The following is a 21,461-nucleotide window of genomic DNA, read 5'->3' as shown; positions in this document are numbered from 1 at the left end:
GCAATATAAGATAGCACAAGTTCTTGGGCCCCTGCTCCCCGATGGGAGACCTGGAAGAAGCTCCTGGCTCCTGGCTTCGGATTGGTGCAGCTCCGGCTGTTGCAGCCATCTGGGGAGTGGACCAGCAGATGGAAGACCTCTCTCTCTGTCTCTCTCTCTCTCACTCTCTGCCTCTCCTCTCTCTGTGTAACTCTGAGTTTTAAATAAATAAATAAATCTTAGAGAGAGAGAGAGAGAGAGATACTTCCATCTGTTGGTCCACTCCCCAAATGGCTACAACAGCCAGGGCTGCGCCGGGCTGAAGCCAGGAGTCAGGAACTCCATTCGGGTCTCCCACATGAGAGACAGGACCCCAGGAAGCCTTCACGGGAAGTTGGATTGGAAGCGGAGTAGACGGGAATTGAACTGGCACTCTCATACGGCAAGTGGACAGGCAACCCTTGGAAGCGCTTTATCACTGAATTTGCTGTCAGCTATTAACACCAGCCAGCAGCAACCTGTCACAGGAGGCAGGGAGTGGGGGAGGGAGGGAGAGGCCGACTCCCATGGGGAGTTGAAGACCTCAGTCCCAAGGCCAGGGTAGCCGGTGCACAGACAGCCCGGCTGGTGCAAGGGGAGAGCCCAGGGGGCCTGGGGAGGGCCGGCTGCGGGGAGGAGGGGCGAGGAGAGAGCGCCAGGGCGCCTGCCGGCCCTGGCTGAGCCAGGCAGAAGGGTGCTCACACACTGGGCAGGTAGAAGCGGTCCTGGGCGCGGTGCTGTAGAGCGGCCAGCTTGGACACTTGCTGCAGCTGCTGCTCGCTGGGCCTGCTGGCTGGCACGCTGCTGAAGAGGCCTTTCAGATAGTCGGGCAGGACCTGGGGGGGGGGGCAGGTAGGGGAGGTGGGTGACCTGTGCACCTGCGGGGGTCTGTGGTTGGCACGCTTCCAGCGCCATCCACTTCCCCAGGTGGAAAAGCCCCTCGCTCTCCTGTGCCTGGGGGTGGGGTTCGATGACAGAGGCGTGGGCAGGCTGTGGTCCTGAAAGCCACCAGGGAGTCCCCACAGCCAGCTGGTGGGAGATGGGCTGGGAAAGGCAATGCAGTGTGCCCGTGTTACTCAAAATGGAGCCTGCTCTGGGGTCCCGGCGGGGAGTGGGGTTGGGGGGCTTGCTTTAAAACAGACTGCACCCCCCACCCCAACTCTGAACCATCAGACTGCAGGGTAGGTGGGGCATGAGGACTTGGCATAGCCCGGACCACTCTGCACAGCGCCCCCATGTGGCTGTAAGAGCAAAGTGACTTTCCCACTAGGTGCGCTCTCTTGGTGCAGGGGCTCCCACAAACGCCAGGCCAGCGGGGGAGAACCCAGGCCACGATCCTTGTTTTAGAGGGTCTCCAAGTCTCAAAGGGGGAACACCGTGCAGAGCCCTGCTCTGGCCCTGCAGCGAGGGATAGGGCAAACATTCAGCAGAGGAAGAAATCAGAGAGGGTCTCATGGAAGAAGTGCGCTCCCTTGCTAGGGAGGGAGGGGCTGTGCAGACGGAGCGATGGCAGGTGCAAAGGCCCGGGGGTCAGGTCGTGAGGGTGGCACTGCCCCCGTTGTGCAGAGGAGACCAGGATGGGGGTCAGAAACGCTAGCGGGGTCTCACTACTGCAGGCTTTGACGGCTAAGGCTCTCACAAGCTCGGCAGCGCCCAGGGGGCCCCAGGCCGGCAGGCGCCCACATCGCTGACCTGGCTGTAATGCATCGTCACATACAGCTCGTTCTCGAATTTGAGTGGCTGATCCCAGAGCACGCGCCGGAACCAGAGCATGTAGCCGCCCTCTACCTGCTCCATCTCCGAGGCCACGTCCAAGATGTAGGCGCGGCGGCTGAGCGGGCACACGTGCTGGCCTACACGGGGCGGGGGGGGGGGAGAGGAGGGGCAGGACACACGAGTGGCACCCACACGATGCGCGTGTGCAGACCCCAGCCCGCCCCCAGGCTGGCCACCTCCCGGATTTGGGACAGAGCCTCCTTGTCCTAGAACCCTATGTCCCTGCCTGGATCTGAGAATGTGCCCTGGGGTCTGTTCAGAGAGGCGGGGAACAAGTTCCCGGGTGCAGGTCACCGGGGTCAGCGGCATGGGGGGAGAACTGAGGGCAGGGCAGCTCAGACACTCATCACCTGCACCAGCATTTCTGCCTCCCAGCCTGTCTGCACGTTCAGGATCGGGGGCTCAGCGAGGCCCAGGCTCCTGCTGGGCTTTTGAGCCCCGCTCTGGGACCTGGTGGAGCCACTCTCTGCCCCCAAGGAGGCTGAGTGATGGCCTCTCCAAGGGTGTCGGCATCCGAACCCTGGGACTTGGGATTATGCTGCCTTCGTGGGACAGGGGGACTTGGGAGCTGTGATTGCGAAAGATCCTGCGAAGGGGAGATGTCCCTGGACTGCCAACCCGTGCACACAGGGCCTAAGGAGAGGGAGGCAGGAAGGTTTCACGTGGGCAACTTGGCGCCAGATAGAGCAGCCCAGGAAATGCTCTCACTGTAGGACTCTGCTCCTGGCAACTTGTTAGAACCGCGGCAGGAAACTAACACGGCCTCTCCTGGCCCCGGTGTCCCTGTCTGCAAGTGAGGAGGGCGTCTCCACTTCGCGTGGTTGTTGGGATTAAGAGTTGCAGTGCGGTGGCGTAGAAGGCTAAGCCTCCGCCTGCAGCACCGGCATCCCATACGGGAGCCGGTTCAAGTCCCGGCTGTTCCACTTTCGATCTGGCTCCCTGCTAATGTGTCTGGGAAAGCAGCAGAGGAAGGTCCAAGTGCTTGGACCCCTGCACCCATGTGGGAGACCTAGATGAAGCTCCTGGTCCCTGACTTCAGCTCCGGCTGTTGCGGCCAACTGGGGAGTGGACCAGCAGATGGAAGACCTCTTTCTCTCTCTCTCTGTAACTCTACCTTTCAATAAATAAATACATTTTTTAAAAAAGGGTTTATGGGGGCTGGCACCATGGCGTAGCAGGTAAAGCCACTGCCTGCGATGCTGGCATCCCATATGAATGTGGGTTCAAGTCCCAGCTGCTCCACTTCCGATCCAGCTCCCTGCAAGGAGCAAGGGCTTGGGGGCTGCTTGAGGACCCCTCTGGGGTCCCAGCATCCCCCAAGAGAAAAGCCTCGTGGGGCCCTGGGAGGGGGCTCCCACAGCCACTATTAAAGTGTGCCCTTTTGGGCCGGCGCTGCGGCTCACTAGGCTAATCCTCTACCTTGCGGCGCCGGCACACCGGGTTCTAGTCCCGGTCGGGGCACTGATCCTGTCCCGGTTGCCCCTCTTCCAGGCCAGCTCTCTGCTGTGGCCCGGGAAGGCAGTGGAGGATGGCCCAAGTCCTTGGGCCCTGCACCCCATGGGAGACCAGGAGAAGCACCTGGCTCCTGGCTTCGGATCAGCGCGGTGCGCCGGCCGCAGCGCGCCTACCGCGGCGGCCATTGGAGGGTGAACCAACGGCAAAAAAGGAAGACCTTTCTCTCTGTCTCTCTCTCACTGTCCACTCTGCCTGTCAAAAAAAAAAAGTGTGCCCTTTTGGGCTCCCGGGGTACAGGGCTGGGACTGGAAACCATCCCGGATGTGAGCTTCTCGGGAGCAAGGCCTCCAGGGGCACACGGGGTGGGGGGGGGGCCCCAGCCGCCATGAACCCCCGTCTGGCAGGGGGGACACACGCAAGCTGAGGCAGACAGGCTGGGTGCACACAGAGGTCCTTCTGTGTAGGGATTGGGGGGCTTCCTGGAGGAGGTGGTACCCGAAGGGGGCCTGGAACAGGGAAGGAGCCCACCTACTCAGCCCTGGGGGTCCCTCACCTCGGTTGGTGACCACGAAGATCACGTACTCGGTGGCAGCCTCGGGCCGTGTCAGCGCCATCTCCGCACAGATCTCCTCCACCACGTCCAGGGCCACCTGTGGCGAGGCAGGGCGGGTGACACCGTGCCCGCTGGGCCTGCCCTCTGCCCTCCCAGCCCCGCCCAGCCAGGCCTCCAGAGGCCACGTGCAGCTTTCCTGGCCTCAGCAGCCTCTGAGGATCGGCCTGGAGCAGGGAGAACGCAGGTGTGGAGTTTGGAGGCTGAGGCCCGCTCGGCCGCTGTCCCTTGTTTGTGTGACCCTGGGCTGCCTCTCTGAGACACAGGCTCGTCCTCCATACCTGAGGATTGCCAGGCCTTGGACCCCAGCAGACAGAAAAACCCTCAAATGCCCAAGTCCCCTTTATAAAATGGCATAGTTGGGGCTGGTGCTGTGGTGTAGCGGGTAAAGCCGCCATCTGCAGTGCCGGCATCCCATATGGGCGCCGGTTCAAGACCCAGCTGCTCCACTTCCAATTCAGCTCTCTGCTATGGCCTAGGAAAGCAGTAGATGATGGCCCAAGTGCTTGGGCCCCTGCACCCATGTGGGAGACCCAGAAGAAGCTGCTCCTGGCTCCTGACTTTGGGTCGGCGCAGCTATGGCCATTGTGGCCAACTGGGGAGTGAACCAGCAGATGGAAGACCTCTCTCTGTCTCTTTCTGCCTCTCCTTCTCTCTTTGTGTAACTCTTTCAAATAAATAAATAAATAAATCTTTAAAAAAAGGCATAGTACGACCCACACACATCCTCCTGGATACATCAATATTTATTTATTTTTAGATATTTTATATATTTATTTTTATATCTTTTAAAAGATAATTTGAATAATGAAGTTATTGCTGAGTTAGAGATATCTTCCATCTTCTGGTTCACCCCCTCAAAGTTGGTAATGGCTAGGGTTGGGCCAGGCCAAAGCCAGGAGTCTGGAATTCCATTCAGGTCTCCCAAGTCTTGGGCCATCCTCTGCTGCTCTCCCAGGTACATCAGCAGGGAGCTGGACCAGAAGTGGAGCAGCCGGGACTCGAACTGGGTGCCCATATGGGATGCCGGTACTGCAGGCCACAGCTTAACCCACTGTAGCACAGTGCTGACTCCATTTTTTTAAATAGAATTATTCAGTTGAAAGAGTTACAGAGAGAGGGGGAGAGACAGAGAGAGGTCTTCCATCCCCAGGTTCACTCCTCAGAGGGCCAGAATGGCCAGGGCTTTGCCGGGCTGCAGCCAGGAGCTTCATCCAGGCCTCCCACATGGGTACAGGGGCCCAAGCACTTGGGCCATCTTCTACTGCTTTCCCAGGCCACAGCAGAGAGCTAGATTGGAAGTGAAGCACCTGGGACTCAAACCGGCAGCCATATGGTGAGTTGACCTGCTGTGCCACAATGCCTGCCCCTATATTTTATCTCTTAAAAATGTTTATTTGCTTATTAAAAGGGCAGAACAACAGAGAAAGAGAAAGAGAGAGAGAAGGAGAGGGAGGGAGGGAGGGAGGGAGGGGGAGGGGGAGAGAGAGAGAGAGAGAGAGAGAGAGATCGATCTTCCATCTTCTGGGTCATTCTCCAAATGACTGTTAACAGCCAGGGCTGGGCCAAGTTGAAAGTTGGGAGCCTGGAACTCCAGCCAAGTCTCCCACATGAGTGGCAGGGACCCAAGTACTCAGCCATCACTTGCTGCCTGGGGTGACCAGTAGCAGGAAGCTGGATAGGAGGCTACTTCCTGCTACAGGACCGGAACCAGTACTCTAACATGGGATGCAGTGTGTGTGTTGGGTGGGGGCGCTGTGGGAGAGCTCAGTGGCCCTTGGGGTCTCAGCCCACACCCCCCCCCCCACTCACCGTGCACGTTTTGATCTTGAGATGGCGTTCAAGGCCCCCAGGAAGAAGAAAGAGCTGCCTCTTGGAACTGCGGCCTGCCTGGGGGTGGGGGTGGGGGCAGGTGGGACAGACCAGCGGCTGGGAGCTGGCGTCTGGCCCAGGGCTCACCTAGCAGGGCTGGCCACGTGTGCACCCCTGGCCGAGGGCTCCGGCTCGGGACCCCCACCCCGCCCCCGCCCCAGCTCACCAGCATGGCCTTGAGCTCCATGCTACTGGGCAGCTCCAGGCGGCCGCCGAAACGCAGGGTCTTCTGCAGGTTCTGCTCGCATGCCTTGGCGATCCCTGCGGAGGCAGAGGGTCAAGGCCTCCCCGGAGGGAGGCGGTGGGGTCGGGGCAGGGGAGGGGGAGGGCTCCTCTTGCCCCCAGCCCCGAGCCCACCAACTTGTCTCCCGGCCCCGTGGGGCAGGCATTCGCCCCCCTATCTGCTAGTGGAGGAACCTGAGTTTGTGGACTCGTCCAAGGCCCAGAACTCACGTGTCTTTGTGGCTCAAGCCCTTATGCGCCACCGCCGAGCCTGGAAATAGCTGTCTCCTTAAGGGGCTGATTGGGGAGCTTGCTCTCTGGCTCGGGGGGCTACAGCCACACCCTTCATCTGCCCTCCCCACCCTGGAGCCAGCGCTGCACCCAGGGCTCCGCGCCTCTGGGTGAAACAGACCCTGCACCTGCTGGGGACAGAGGTCAACAGCGCCACTGGAGCACCAAGGGCTGCCTGCGCCTTCGGGGTGCCTTTCCCCAGAGGGCCACTGGGGGCGCTGCTTCCCCAACTCGGAGGCAGCGAAGGCAGCATCCTAACTCCGCCCCGGTGAGAGCAGGTGCCTGGGCTTCATTCTCAGGGGTCCTGGGGCTGCTGTGCAACCAAGGCTGAGGAGAAGCCCCTTCTTCCTTACTCCTGGGGGCCCACGCAAGATCCTGGCTCGGCCCCAGCAGCCAGGGAAGCAAGACCTAACCCTGGGGAACCCCGTGTCCACGGCAGGACTCAGCACCCCAGCCCACTCCCCTCCACCTGTCCCACGTGCCACACATGCTCACCTCCAGGCCTTGGCTCCTGCCACTCAGTCCACCTGCAAATCCCTACCCCGTGCTCACTACCCAAGGCGATGCCTCCTCTGGGAAGCCCTCCCTGACCACCCCTACTATGAGACCAGACAAGCCATGGTGCCGATCCCTTCGGAACAGGATCAGTATTGGTAAACATCTCCTAGCACCCGGGAAGGCTGTCTGGGTGTCCCTGCTGACCTACCGCCTGCCCAGTCCCCATGCATGGGGGAGGCACACGGCCCTGGGGCCCCACTGGGCGGCCTCTCACCCTGGAAGGGCATTCCCGGGGTCCGGCTCACAGCTTGGAGGAAGCGAGTGAGGTAGGGCTGGAGCACCTCAGAGCAGCTGTAGTAGGCGGCCACAATGTAGAGCAGCCTCCAGCCTCGCTGACAACTGTCCCTGCAGAACACACAAGTGACCCGCAGAGGGCGCTCTTACCTGCCCGCGAACAGCAGGGCCGGGGGACCCCAAAGCCACACAGAAAGTCCTGTCCAGGGGTGGAGGACAGGGGAGGAGGGGACGAGGCCCTGGAGCGGGGGTCTCTCTGGGCAAGGGGCCGTGCAGAGAGGCAGGGGTGGGGAGGGCCTGGGGACAGGAGGTTGGGACTGACAGTTCACACACCATGTGAACCAAATTCAGGGATCCACACCTCTGGTGTCTGGGGACGGCTCCTGGGCCCCCTTCGGGAAACCACCCGCCTGGTCCTAGATCCCTGTGCTCGAGGTGGGCACAAGAGTCAGGGCTGGCCAATTGGAAGGCCGCAGCCCCCGGGCACGGTGACCGGCTCGGGGATGGGTGGGTGATGGGGGCTGGTCAGTCGGAGGCCAGCCCCTCGCTGGCGATGCTGACCAGTCTGGGGACAGGCATGTGGCCTGGCTCTAACCGCCCAGCTCTCTCTACCCTCCTGCCATCATGGCCGGTTCACAGATGCTACCAACTCGGCCAATACACCTGGACTGGGGATTTTTTTTTTCCATTGTCTCACGGTGCCTGGGATCGCTGAGGTGCGGAACGTCTCCCCAGAGCTGACACCTGTCAATCTGTGGGACAGGCTGCTTCGGAATGAACTCAACACGCAGAAAGCAAGGCCAGCAGCCGGGGGATGACACCTGGATCCAGCTGCGCCTGAAGCCGTAAGCAGCATGTTCTCTCTTTCTGCTTAAGCCAGTTTGAGCTGGATTCCCGTCGCTTGGCACAGAGAATCGGGGTTCCCATATCCTCACTGCCATCTCACAGGAAAGGGCAGCTCTGAGGCCAGCATGGCCGTGTCCCTAACCCAGCAGTTCCCAAGGCGTGGGCGTGGGCGGTGACTCACTGCTTGGAGCTGGTGTTGTCTGTGAGCTGCTTCAGGACCTGGCAGTAGCACTCATCCCGCATGACCTCGTGGTCCTTGCACAGCTGCAGGGAGGGAAGGCCAGGTCATGGGCCGGGCCCCAGAGCAGGTGTGCTCCGAGCGGGGGCCGTGGGCCTGGGAAGGGTGCGCGTGCGTGTGTGTATGTGTACATGTATGTACGCATGTGTGTATGTGTACATGTGTGTCTCTGTGTGTACGTGTGTACATGTGTGTCTACGTGTGTGCATATATATGTGTGCGCATGTGTGTATGTGTACACGTATGTATGCATATATGTATGTGTGCATGTGTGTCTCTGTGTGCTGTGTACATGTACGTGTGTACATGTGCGTGCATTGCCTGCATGTGTGTGTGCGTGTGTGTGCATGTGCGCACGTGTGCGCTCACCTTCAGGAGGGTGCACAGCACGTCCAGCTCACTCTGGCCCTTCAGGGGAGCGTCCCCCATGAACCTCATCACAGCTGTGGAAAGAGCATCCCAGGGTTGAGCCCCCCCCGGGGGGGCTGTGCTCATGCGCAGCTGGGGGCTTCTATTCTCTTCAAGGTGTCCCATGGCTGAGTCGGGGTAGAGGAAGGGAGGGATCCGAGGACCAGTGGGGGAGCGGTGGCAGGCAGGGACCACAGGGCACCGGATCACATGAGATCACACAGGATCACAGGCCACCAGATCACAGGGGATCACACAGCACTGGGTCACACAAGATCACATGGGGACCACACAGGCACCCAGATCACAGGGGATCACATAGCACAATCACATGAGATCACTGGCCACTGGATCACATGAGATCACATGGGATAACATGGCACCAGATCATGTGGATTGCAGACTACCAGATCACAAGGGATCACAAAGCACCAGATCACACAGGCTCACAGGCCACCAGATCACGGGGGATCACATGGGACCACAGGGCACCAGATCACATGGATCGCAGACTACCAGATCACATGGGCTCACAGGGCACCTGGTCACGGGGGATCCCAGGGAATCCCAGGGCAGCCCCACGCCCACACCTAGGAACATGTCCGTGGCCATTTTGTTGAGGCTGCCGTCACTGAGTTCGATGAGGGACTCCTGCAGCGGCGTCTGCCAGAGGGGCACTGTGTCAGAGCGGGAGAGGTCCCCAGGTGTCCCGGGGCAGGTTAGGGCTGGAGGTCTGGTACTGGGCAGCGATGCTGCCCCGGGGAGAACCCCAAGCCCCTCTGGGTGCCTTGAGGACAAGGGGGGAGGACGGGCTGGGGGGCCCTCACACCACCACTCTACAGATGGAGAAACTGAGGCCGTGGCCTGGACACCTTGGTGAAGCAAAGCATGTCCTCCCAGGTTCTGGAGTCACGGGCCTCCTTGGACTTCAGCCGCAGGCCGTCCCTGCAACAGGAGGCGGGTGCCCCTGACTGGCACGCCCAGGGCCTTGGGCCCCTCCTTGCCCAGGTGGCCCTGTTCCTGGCCCACTTCACCCAGATGAGCCTCAGGGCCACTGGGCTGCCACCAGCCTGGTCTCCGGGGCCACCCAGCCGCCTCAGGGTGGTGCCTCTACTCACGGGGGCTTCTTCTGGGGGTCTCGGAAATACTTCTGGGCAAATTCCAGCATCGCGGACTGCGGGAGCACCAGCGCCTCCTCCCCGCGGTCAGCAGAGCGGGCCCTCACCGGGGGGCCCTGCAGGAAAGGAGAAGCTAAGAAAGTCCGATCAGGCCACACCCCACCTTGGTCTCATCCTGGCCAACTCACTGGCCCATCGCACCTGCTCCAGCCCTGCCCCCACCACTGCTAGGATAACCCCACCCCTTGCCCCGCTTGGCCACGCCCCCACCCGCCCAGTCCCTGCCCTGATAGGCTCTCCCAACTGTCCTGGCTCCACCTTCACCCTGCACCTGTTGGCGGCCAACCTTGGCCTCTCTCCTGGTCACCGGGCCACACCTGTGGTCCCATGTGTGGCTCATCCTGCCTAGTTTGCCCTATTGCAGGACTGGCCGCGTACTGAAGTCCCAGGATCCCTGCTAGCAGGCAGGCGACCCCGCCTCACCCCTGCCGTCTGCACGCGCCCCTGCGGGTCTCACCTCTCTCTGGCGGCCCACCTCCTGCGCAGCCGCGGTGGAGGCCACAGCAGCTGCCACGGCGGCAGCGCGGCCCCGACCGGGCTCCGCCGGCAGCTGTAGGAAGTCGGGGGCGGCGGCCGGCTGCACCAGCTCGGAAGGGAAGCGGCCCACGCGCCCGTGGACGGTCCCGAAGCGCCAGCCTACAGGGCGGACAAAGGGTACCTCCCTGACCCCCTCCCTCGGGCTCTGAGAGGGAGGCCGTGGCATGCAGCCCATTTTGTAGATGAGAAAACAGAGGCTTGGGGAGAGGAAGGGAGGAAGGGGTTCCATCCGGGTCACAGCTGCAGGTGGAGCAAAAGGCACTGTTTCTGGTCTGGGCTCTCAGGGCCCCTGCAGGGACCTTGGGCCACGCCAGACCTTTCTGGAGCTCCGAGAAACCTTGACGGTGCACCTGCAGCGGGGGTACGAAACTCGCGGATGGATCCTGGGATTCCAGGTTTGGGGGTACCCACCGTAGTCGGGGCCTCTGTGTCTCAACTCCTCCAGGTACACCACCTTTTTCCGAACCACACAGCCAGCGCTGTAGCCTAGGTGTCGGGCTGAGGTCAGCACCCTCCAGGGAGGCCCTGGCCCGGTGCCCCCCACCCCCGGGTGGCACCCACCCGCCCGAGGTGGCTCCAGGGGCTGCAGGTGGATGATGTCCCCCTTGTGGAAGGCCAGCAGGGCTGGGTCCTCAGGCAGGAAGTTCCTCACAGCAACCACGTAGTCGGAGTCCTGGGCCAGCCGGGGCAGGGAGAGGGCTGCAGCCCCCTGGGGCCCTCTTCCCAGCCCCCACTCAGCAGGGCGTGGCGCACTCCCCAGGTGAGACAGGGAACAGCGTTCCAAGAAGAAGGAACAGCCTTGCCGAGAGCTACAAGACCTGAGTCCCTTGGCCAAGACGGGTGGGGGCACCCACCCTCCCACGGGGCTTTCCCAGGGGCCAAGTGCAGGGCCCCAGGGGCTGCTGGAGTGGGAGTGGGAGACAGACAAAGACAGACGCAGGGGGCAGGCGGTGTGGTTGCCACAGGGGGTGTTGGGCCAGCCAGGGTTTCAGGAGGAGCAGGGGAAGAGGGGGCCCAGGTATGCAGGCGGCTGGCACACGTCCCGGGTGGCAGAGCCCCGGGGCTGCAGGCAGGGGGGCAGCAGAGGGTGGACCCTGACCTTTTTCAACTCCAGAATGAAGTCGTCCACCAGGGTTTTCACCTGGTGGGCTCGGGCCGAGAAGAGGATGACCTTTTCGCTGGCCAAGTTGAACTCCAGCATGTTTGGGGACGGCACGGTGACAAACAGGATATCAGCAAAACTGCAGCGGGGGTGGGTGGGTGGGGGCGGGGTAGGCGGCATGAGGGCTGGAGCCCCCACGGGACCCCAGGGACTTCCCCCTGGGTTCCAGCCTCCTGGGTTTTGCCCAGTGGCAGCTACACCAGTGCACAAAGTTCTCTCCCTGTCCTTGGGATTTCTGGCAGGGGGAGGGAGGCCGAGGAGGAGCCAGGAACCTGGGCCTCCGTTTCCACAGCTCCAAAATGGGTTTGATTCAAAGGGCCATGGCGCAGAGCCCGGCGCACCCCAGGGGCTCGGTGAGAAATGCCAGCGCCCCGCTGTCACCCGCTGCCAGCCACCTGTATGCACGTAGGACCCGCAGCTGTGCACTGGTCTCCGGGTTGCCCTTGACCATCCGCAGGAGTTTGATGCCCGTGTGGGACACAGCCAGGATCTGCACGCCCGTGCCCACGCTGCCCTAAGGAGGCGAGGAAGGGGCCCGTGAGGGCTTTCTGGTATCCTCCCAGGATGCCCACAGCAGGCAGGTGGGGGCAGGCAGGGGGCTCGCACCGTGGCCGGGAAGAGGCGGGAGAAGTAGACCTCCCAGCTGTCCCTGGCGGTGTTGACCACCGCCCGCTTCACACTCTCCGTCGCCAGGGGTCGCTGTGTGTCCAGCTGGTTTTGGGCTAAGGGAGGCCAGATTGGCTCAGGATGCTGCCCCCTCCCCTTGCCAGCCCGTCTCCCGGGGACGCAGGGGCTCCGGGCCCCTCCCGCCATGATACCAAACAGGGCCTTCATCCTGAACCGCTCATCCTGGGAGATGCGCAGGCAGGCGTCCGAGAGCGTGTCGTGTAGGATCTGCGGGCAGGGGTGTGAGGCGGGCACCTGGGCTGCACCGCCCCAGCCTGACAAGGGGGTGCCAGCTGCCTGTCAACCGGGTCCCCTCCCTTCCACAATCCAGGCTGTCCCATGTCCCAGCCAGCCCTGAGTTTCCTATGCTACACAGCGGGGCTCGCATATGAGGTCTGGGCTCCGCCTATCCAGCTCAGAAAAAAACAGGCGGCTCTAATTACACGGGGTCCTGAGTTCTCTGAGCCTGCTGACCAGAGCAGGGGGCTCAGGAGAACAGCTTTGCCCGCCCTCCAGATCCCAGCATCCAGCAGCCGATTCTGTGGACAGTGCGTCCGTGTGCCCATTGCTCTGCTGAGCACACTGAGGCAGAAACGGAAGACAGGACCTTACCTGCCGGAACAGGAGGTCCAGCTGCACAGGGTGGCTGTAGCAGTCCTTGGGGTAAAACACCTACCAGGGAAAGGGCTTCCGTGGGCGCCTTGGGACTGCCGCTCGCCTGGCTGCAAACCAGCCACGCCCCCAAATACCACCCCACTCCACACCAGCTATAAGCCCCGTCTGACCTGTTCTCTCCTGGAGCCGACCCCCCAACTCCCCGATTCCTTCTGCCCAGGTTCAGCCCCTGGCCAGGTACCTCTTTGCGCAGGAAGATCCGCCAGGGTGCGTCCTGGTAGCCGTAGAAGTTGGGGTTGGGGAGCCGGTGCAGCCGGGTCTGCACAGGTTCCTCTGGGGGCTCCAGGGCCCGGGAAGGCAGCACTGGATAGAGCAGAGCGTGGCCCAGGCATGAGACTTCGCCACCCAGAATGCATGGAGACGTGTGTGTGTGTGTGTGTGTGGCCAGAGGGTGGCCGCCCAGAGTGCATGGAGACGTGTGTGTGTGTGTGTGTGTGTGGCTGGAGGGTGGCTGCCCAGAGTGCATGGAGACGTGTGTTTGTGTGTGTGTATGTGTGTGTGTGTGGCTGGAGGGTGGCTGCCCAGAGTGCATGGAGACGTGTGTATGTGTGTGTGTGTGTGTGTGTGTGGCTGGAGGGTGGCCACCCAGAATGCATGGAGACGTGTGTTTGTGTGTGTGTGTGTGGCTGGAGGGTGGCTGCCCAGAGTGCATGGAGACGTGTGTTTGTGTGTGTGTATGTGTGTGTGTGTGGCTGGAGGGTGGCCACCCAGAATGCATGGAGACGTGTGTGTGTGTGTATGTGTGTGTGTGTGTGGCTGGAGGGTGGCTGCCCAGAGTGCATGGAGACGTGTGTATGTGTGTGTGTGTGTGTGTGTGTGGCTGGAGGGTGGCCTGGTGTACAGGAAGGGGCTGGGGGCAATCTGTGGACACACTGCTCACCTGCAGGCCCAGATGCCCTTGCCTGCTTGCCCCTCCCCGCGGTCTCCCAGCCTCCCTCACCTGGAGTAGCTGCCGCGGATGACCTCGGGACGCTGCTCACTGGCTTGACCAGGGCCACGGCCTCTCTGGGCACCTGTCCCACCCCCAAAGAGAGTGTGCAGGGTGCAACAGGCAGGCTGCATGGAGGGGGCGGCAGCAGGGCAGTGGCTCCCCACCAGAGGTCCCCTGGGGCCCCGTACCCTCACCTGGGTGCCAGGTGCTGTGGCCAGGTGAGTCATCTGCCCCTTGAGGATCATCAGGGCCTCCTCGTGGGGGTCTGGGCGCTTCATGAACATCTTCCCACTGCCCTTCCTGGCGGTCGAGAGGCCGCATCTCATTCCTCGCCAGCTACCCCAACCACAGGGAACTTCCGCCCACCCCTGCCCCGTCGTTACAAAGGAGGGGGGGGTATCCTGAGGTCACACAGCACAGCCTGGACCATGGCAGTCTGGAGATCCCCCCCCACACACCCCCAGCCCCAGTGGAGGAGGGGGGCGCGGTGGGCAGGTGCACCCGGGGTGGACACTGAGGCGAGCTGACCGGAGCGCCTCGGGCCGGCCGTCGCGGGGCGGCTGCTGGTACTGTCTGACTATGTGCCGGATCTGCTGTGTGGGCTGTGGGAAGTGTTCCGAGTTGAGCGTGGAGTGGCGCACCAAGTCCAGCGGGGGTGCCGCTGTGTGTGGGGGAGGGGGTGGGGTCAGTAGGGCGGGGCACAGTGCACCCCGGTCCTGCCCCACCCCTGCCCCAGGCTGGCACAGGCACTCACTGACGGCGGGAGGAGCCCGGTCCTGAGCTAAGATCGGGGCAGCCACAGGCTTGGCGGTGGGGACCCGGGGGGCTGTGGCCAGCGAGGTGGGGGCCGAGGGCCTTGTGGGGGCGCGCAGGAGCACAGGTTTGGCTGGCGGCCCAGTGCCCGCTGACTTGGGCTGGGCCTCCGGTGCTAGGGGTTTCTGCAGAGAGCAGGGTGTTGGTAGGACCCCCCGCCCCTCACCCCATCCCTCCTCCATCCAGGATGGGCCTTGGGGCTCCAGGGATCAGGGAGACCCCGCGCAGTCCTCGTCCTGGGCGAGCCAGGCTCACCTCTAGGGGCAGGGGTCTCGGAGCAGGACTGAGAGGCTGCTGCTGGAGCGCCATGGCCTGCAGCGTCATCTCGCGGGCCTGGGGGAGGGGGCGGGGTGAGCAGGCTGGCCCCGCCCCTGGCCCCCCCTCTGCCTCCCCAGCTCACCCCCTGCCCGCTCACCAGCAGCATGGCCTGCTTGTGGATGAAGGCTTGCTGCAGCGCCAACGTGGAGGCGTCCAGGCCTGGGACTGGGGCAGCCGGCAGGGGGACACAGGTGGGCACGGGCGACACAGCGCTGGGTGCGGGGAGCACAGGCCTCTCCCCACGCCCCATGTGCTGGCAGGAGTGGCCCAAGCTCTGCCCACCCCCCACCTCCCACCCCAGCCACCCTGGGGGAGGCACTGACTTGGCTTTGGCTTTGGCTCTGGGGGTCTCATGGGGGTGTCTTCCGCGCTGCTGCTGCTGCCGCCTCCACCGGGCTGGCCGCCCCCTTTCATGCGGTACGCAATGGCTGTGGGCTTCTCCAAGTCCTGAGGACGGCAGGTGGCTTGAGCGACTGCCCCGATGCTCTGAGGCTCCAAGGCAACCGGCACCTGACACCAGCCGCTCGCTCTGTCCCCAGGAGGGGTGGGGGAGGACAGGTCCTGCTCCCCATAGCCACACCAAGAACCCGACCGCCCTGTCACAGTGGGGTACGTGGGGTTGTGCCCTGCTCTGGGCTGTACACCATGCTAGGGCCGTGAAGAAACTCCAGGGAGAGCCAGGGCAAGGGGTCCGAGGGCCAGGGGTGGAGCGGAGGGCAGGGGTCTTGTGAGATCTGGGGTCCGAGGACCCAAGGACCAGGGTCACTCCCTCCCATGGACTCTGGCCCCAGGGGCTTGTCTGGATCCATAGGCATGAACAAACTCGCCCTAAGGGAGTTGGGCAGGGCACTGGTTAGCCCAGTCGGACACGGAGGCACAGTGCTGAGCCCTCGGCCCTGGCTCTGAGACTCCTGTGTCACCCTGTGTGCACGTGTGTGTGTGTGTGTGTTGGTGCTGGGGGGGGACACGCAGTGCAGACGCCCACCCCATCCCTACCGCATCCCCGTAGGACAGCACCGGGTGGAAGAGGCTGTCCAGGTAGCAGTCCAGCCCCTTGGTGGGCACCGCAGGCTCTCCGAGGCTGGCTGAGTCTGGGGTGGGGGCGGGGTGCAGAAAAGGCCAGTTGGTCCCCTCCTGCTCCTCTCCAAGCCCCACGCCCCTAGGCACCCCACCACCACCACCATCACCAGGGACAGCAGCCACTGCTGGTTGACCTTGGCGGCTCGCTGCCCCGCTTTGGGCCTCGGTCTCCCCGTCTGTTCCCTCCTCGGGGTGGCTGCAGTACCCATCGGGGTCGGGCACACTGGGCACGTGCCCCCGGGGCTGGGGCTGGGGGCTGGGGGGCGTGTCCTCGTCCGAGTCCCAGCTGTTCCCAAACAACCTGCGGGCAAAGGGAACACAGAGCAGTGGACCACCCCCCACAGAAGGACCCCCCAGAAGCTCCCAATCCTCTTCTGTGCTCCGACTCCGGTAACTGAGATATCTGTGTCCCCTATCAGAGATCCTGGGTTCCAGTTCCAGCTCCACCGCCGATTACAGCCCTAGGAGAGAGCAGGTGGCGGCCCGCGTAGCTGGGTCCCTACCGCCCACGGGGAGACCCTGATGGAGTTCCAGGCTCTTGGCTTTGGCCTGGCTGTTGCTGGCATTTGGGGAGTGAACCAGCAGATGGAAGTCCTCCCTCTCTCCCTCTCTGTAACGCTATCTTCTACATAAATAAACTAAATCTTATTAAAAAGAAAACTCAGCTTGTAGGAGGGGCCGGCGGCAAACAGAGCCCTCTGCCTGGGAGAGGCAGGGGGGCTGGGGTGGGGGGAGCCACCTACACTCTGGGGCCTCCCCTGCTGGCCACAGGCCCTTCTGCAGCCACAATGAAATAGGACTTCTGTCGCGGGAAGTCCCTGGGCAGCTCCAGGTCTGACACGAGGTCCAGCACGTAGTCGTGGCCGGCCAGCTCCGCCCACTGGACTCCATGCTTCAGGGCCACGGTCCAGCCGCGCCACCCGTCCGCCAGCCCCCTGGGGACAGCACGCAGAGGAGAGGAGCGATCAGGCAGTGCCCCGGGGAGACCCTGGCGTGCCAGCCCGACCCCAGACACGGCCCCTCCTCCCAAACACAGCATGTGCTGGGCAGGGCGTCCCGGGAGCAAACCTGTGTCTCAGGATGTCTCCAGCCACCTCTTCCCCGGTGCTCCAGGAATGCACCGGGCAGGAGAACTGGTCCCCTGGGGCGGGAGCAGGGGTGCGGCTCAGGCTGTGGCATCTGCAGCCTGATCTGCCTCTGCCTCCCCTGCCTGCCTCCTCCAGGCAGCCTCCCCGATTCTCACCCTAGACCCTGCAGCCTCGCTGCCCTGGCTCCCCGTGCCACCCCCATCCCGTGCACACCCATGCACACCGGCCCCTGAGCAGACCCCTCCTCCCAGCTCCAGAGCCCGCCAAGCCCAGGGCTTCCTGAGCCTTGCTGTCTCCCCTGGAGAGGAGGGGGCAGCTCACCGTTGAAACAGCTCACGTCCAGGGCCATGCTGGCCTTCTCCTGGGTCACTGTCCACTCGAGCAGGGTTGGGGGGAAGGTGCGGGCAGCCCCCGAGCCCTGCTGCTGGGCGCGGCCCATGGCTTGCATGAGGCGGTGCTGACACACTGCCTGGAAGCCGTTCCGCCCGTGATCAGACACGAACCTGGTGGGTGCGAGTCGGAGCCTACGCGAGCCGGCCCAGAACAGCCCAGAGCTCGAAGGTAAAGGCAGGAGGGCCTCGAGCTACTTTGGAAGGGCCCCAGGCTAGCCCAGAGTTCTGAGGCTAGCCTAAAAAAAAAGACCTCAGCCTAATCCAGAGTACCGTGCCTAATTTTTCAGGGGGTGGGAAGAAACAGGTCCAGAGAGGGGCAGCGAGTTTCCCCGGGCCACACAACAGGAAAGGGTCAGAGTCTATCTGGGCTCTTTTTCTTGCCCAGCCCCCTCCTCACCCCTGCAGAGACACCACTGCCGCTACCGCTGTCTGCGAGCCCACCTCCCGTGTGTGTCCACCCTTCCTCCTCACAACAGCTGTGCAGGGAAGGAAATGGAGGCCCAGAGAGGGTGGGTAACTTGCCCAAGGTCACACAGCATGGATACGTCACCTCCTGCCTCCCTCTGGGCTTGGAATTCCTCCATCCAGTCTGGCCTGACCTTGAACCCTGCAGTGAAGCCCCCGCCCCTGCCCCCCACCCTTCTTTCTGGCTCTGAGCCCAGCGGCAGCCCTGGCCTGACCCCCCCAACAGATCCCACACTCACTTGAGGAGGGACTTGTCCAGGCGGGAGGAAGGCGCGAAGCCGCTGAGACAGAGCGCCAGCAGCAGCCAGCCGCGCTCGGCATTGTGGGCGTTGGGGTTGCGCCACACCTGGTTAGCCAGCTGCGCCAGGATCTCATCCCGCAGCGCAGGCGCCGCCAGCCCCTTCTGCACCACGTAGTTCCCCAGCAGGTGCTCCTGGGCTCCGCGCAGCTGGGGGTCGCCCATGAACCGCAGCACCTGGGCCACACACGCTGTGCCAGGGCACCGCCCCCACCCCCGGGCCCCACTCGCACCCCTCTTACATGGCCACACTCCCCCCGCCCTTGGGTCACTCGGTCACTGCCACAGTCCATGCCCAGCAGCCATGGGAAGTCAGCACCCCACAACACATGTGCCCCAGGCAGCCCGGCCCCCTCCCCGCACCTGGGCGCCCCCCCCCCGGCCCCTCTGCTCCGGCTCCCCCAGGGCCCCAGCAGGTTCCCTGTCCAACATCCAGATCCGACCACGGCCCCTCACCACCCAGGGCCCAAGGGATGAGAGCTGAGCTCCAGGCTGGCCATCAAGGCCTCGCTGACCCCTCCCCCTCGCCTCCTCCACTCTCTGTGCTGACCACCACACTCTGTGCCTTCTCTTTTCCGGCCTGGAAAGCCCCCCCTCCAAGTCTACAGGAATTCTCCATATGTGATTACTCCATAAGGTTCCATAAAGCCACCACCTGTGCCGCCGGCGTCACCTAGGGGCACCGGTTCGAGTCCTGGCTGCTCCACTTCCCATCCAGCTCCCTGCTAATGCGCCTGGGAAGGCAGTAGAAGACAGCCCAAGTACTTGGGCTCCTGCACCCACGTTGGAGACCCAGAAGAAGCTCCTGGCTCCTGGTTTCAGATCGGCCCAGCTCTGGCCTATTAGGGGGACTTGGGGAGTGAACCAGCAGAGGGAAGAACCCTTTCTCTGTGTCTCTCCCTCCCTCTCTAACTCTTTCAAATAAATAGATCAACCTTTAAAAATAAAATAAAACTATTCTGAAACAGAACGTTAAAAAACAGTTTTCCCTTCTAGCTCCAATGCCCCCTCCTCCAGGAAGCCCTCTCTGACCCTGCCCAGGGCTGAAGCCACTGCCCACCCCCCCGGACTCCCTAGCCTCTGTGTTTCCATCTGTCCACACTGGCAAGCTGGGGGGGTGGGGCTTGTGGAGGGCAGCACTGGGGCGCTGGGGTCGAGGGAGACCCCGTACCAGCTTGAAGAGGCTCACAGCATCCGTGTGGTGCTCGGCGGGCAGCCGGGTTAGCGGCGTCTTCAGCGGCACCGTCAGCATCCCGAAGGCTGGCTCCTGGGGAACACAGGGCAGGTGTGGGAGGAGGAGGAGCTGACACGGGTGGGCACATCTACAGCCACGGCCCCGTGTCAGGCTGAGGATCAGCGAGGGGCTGGCCCGGGACCCCACCTGTTCCTCCACTTGGGCCCGCCACTGCTCCCCCCAGGCTGCCCCTGCCCCAGCAACCACAGGGCGCCCGGCCACCCGCCCTTACCTTGAAGTGGCACCGGGCAAACTTGGCCATGGGGTAGTTGTTGACATCCAGGGGCAGCGTGACTCGGGGCTCGGCCAGCATCCGAGGAGCCCGCATGGGGGCCACCCGGGGCAGCCTGAGGCCTGTGGGGAGTGGTGGGCATGAGGCGGGCTGCCTCAGTGTCCACACTCCCACCCTCTCCACGGCCCAGCGCCGATGCACCTGCTGCGGCTTGCAGTAGCCCGGTCAGCTCAGCAGGTACGTCCAGGTGCCCCACAGCCACCACCTCGCGCTTGCTCAGTTCCTGGAGAAACAGCCCATGGTGAAAGGTCCGGCCTGCCACACCCCCGCCCGCCAGCCTCCCCTCGCTGTGCCCGGCTGCCACCCGGCCCCCACACCCACCTCCTGCTCCCGCAGCCACGCCTCCTCCACCCGGTGCCTCTGCTCTGCCCTCAGCTGCAGGAGAGCAGATGGTCACGGCGGGGACGGGCAGAGGCGACGGCAGGGAGGCCTGGGCCCAGGGCAGGCCTGGTGGGCTCCCAGGAGGCGGCCACGTTGGCTGGAGGCTACCGCCCCGCTTCACAGAGGCCAGAGGAAAAGGAGAAAGACGGCAAGAGAGACAGAGACAGAGGCCAAGGGCGGACAGAGGAACACTGCAGGCAGAGAGGGAGAGGCACACCCAGAGGATTCTGGGAGGCTGCCGAGCCGGTGCCAAGGGAAAGCCCTCCTGGGTGGGGGAGGCTTTATGGTGCAGCGGGTTAACCTGCGACGCTGGCATCCCATAGGAGCGCCGGTTTGATTCCCGGCTGCTCCACTTCCAATCCAGCTCCCTGCTAATGCACCTGGGAAAGCAGTGGAGGATGGCCCAGGTGCTTGGGCCCCTGCACCCGCGTGGGAGACCCGGAGGAAGCTCCTGGCTCCTGGCTTCAGATCGGTGCAGCCCCAGCTGTTGCTGAACCAACGGGAGAAAACCTCTCTCTCTGTCTCCCTGTCACTCTTTCAAATAAATTAATTAACAACAACAACAACAAATAGAGCCCTCCTCATTGGCAAAATCTTCAGTCCCTCCAAGCTTCAGGAGTTGGTGTGTGACAGCGGCCCAGGTCAGACATCATGGCAAGGGCCAAGCCACGTGAGCCAGACCCCGTGAGCCGAGCACCGGGCAGATCCTGCACAGGGAGCCCCTCGTTTATCCCCTCCACAACCGCAACGGGCGATGGCATGTTCCCACGGAGCTCCAAAGTGGCGGAGCGAGGATTTGAACCCACGCCCCTCCGGGTGCCCAGGGCCTCTTCCTTCCTCCTCCTGGCAGTGGGGGCAGGGCGTGTACCTTGAGGTAGCGCCTGCGGTTCAGGTACGTGTGCACCAGGGACCGGAACTTCACCAGACTCCTCCTCATCTGTTGATAGCGCTGCCTGCGGGGTCAGGGGTCATGGTCATGGGCCCCAGGGGTGACCAAGGGGACAGACGCCCAGCCAGTCGGGGCCTTGGCAGCCAGCACCTACACTGTTCTGAGCTGGGGCTCAGAGTGGGGCCGGCGACTTGGCCAGAGTCCTCGGCCCGCGTGAAACCCGTGTGGACCCCTGCCTCCAGCTTGCGTACCTCCACCGACGGGAGGCTCACTACCCGCGGCCAGGCCAGGCCTCTCTCCCCAGCCTGCTTTCTCGGAGCCACACCTGGCGAGGTAGCCGCGGGCCCGGCTTTGCAGGAGGACGATCTTCCGGCGCAGCGAGCGGAAGCGCCGCTGGATGAAGAAGCCGCGGAGGCAGCGCTGCAGCGTGAGGGCGGCCATGTTGAGAACGTGCTCTCGCATCCTCTCCAGCAACTGGTGCAGGTGCTCTTTCAGGAAGAGCTGGGGGCGGGGGCGGGGGCAGGGAAGAGCCGG

General features: G+C 63.4%; 1 protein-coding gene across 1 annotated transcript in view; it reads right to left on the bottom strand.

Moving 5' to 3' along the window:
• The window catches only part of LOC133776703 (unconventional myosin-XV-like), a 47,827-nt gene that overhangs the window by 6,743 nt on the left and 19,623 nt on the right, over positions 1-21,461 (bottom strand). The window contains 39 exon segments of the mRNA XM_062215879.1: positions 721-854; positions 1,711-1,871; positions 3,803-3,899; positions 5,672-5,749; positions 5,898-5,992; positions 7,017-7,147; positions 8,064-8,146; positions 8,490-8,563; positions 9,119-9,191; positions 9,401-9,473; positions 9,647-9,762; positions 10,164-10,342; positions 10,655-10,729; positions 10,805-10,916; positions 11,343-11,484; positions 11,801-11,919; positions 12,012-12,127; positions 12,224-12,299; positions 12,684-12,743; positions 12,928-13,049; positions 13,687-13,759; positions 13,872-13,977; positions 14,206-14,338; positions 14,432-14,615; positions 14,746-14,823; positions 14,906-14,973; positions 15,132-15,255; positions 15,805-15,899; positions 16,023-16,189; positions 16,632-16,823; positions 16,957-17,029; positions 17,298-17,479; positions 18,073-18,308; positions 19,303-19,398; positions 19,598-19,719; positions 19,781-19,880; positions 19,979-20,032; positions 20,907-20,991; positions 21,253-21,428. Coding sequence (XP_062071863.1) covers positions 721-854; positions 1,711-1,871; positions 3,803-3,899; positions 5,672-5,749; positions 5,898-5,992; positions 7,017-7,147; positions 8,064-8,146; positions 8,490-8,563; positions 9,119-9,191; positions 9,401-9,473; positions 9,647-9,762; positions 10,164-10,342; positions 10,655-10,729; positions 10,805-10,916; positions 11,343-11,484; positions 11,801-11,919; positions 12,012-12,127; positions 12,224-12,299; positions 12,684-12,743; positions 12,928-13,049; positions 13,687-13,759; positions 13,872-13,977; positions 14,206-14,338; positions 14,432-14,615; positions 14,746-14,823; positions 14,906-14,973; positions 15,132-15,255; positions 15,805-15,899; positions 16,023-16,189; positions 16,632-16,823; positions 16,957-17,029; positions 17,298-17,479; positions 18,073-18,308; positions 19,303-19,398; positions 19,598-19,719; positions 19,781-19,880; positions 19,979-20,032; positions 20,907-20,991; positions 21,253-21,428 — 4,460 coding nt within the window.

This window comes from Lepus europaeus, chromosome 18, assembly GCF_033115175.1.
Source record: "Lepus europaeus isolate LE1 chromosome 18, mLepTim1.pri, whole genome shotgun sequence".
Lineage (NCBI taxonomy): Eukaryota > Metazoa > Chordata > Mammalia > Lagomorpha > Leporidae > Lepus > Lepus europaeus.
The sequence above is the reverse complement of the archived record's forward strand: the minus strand, read 5'-3'. Positions and strand labels throughout refer to the sequence as shown.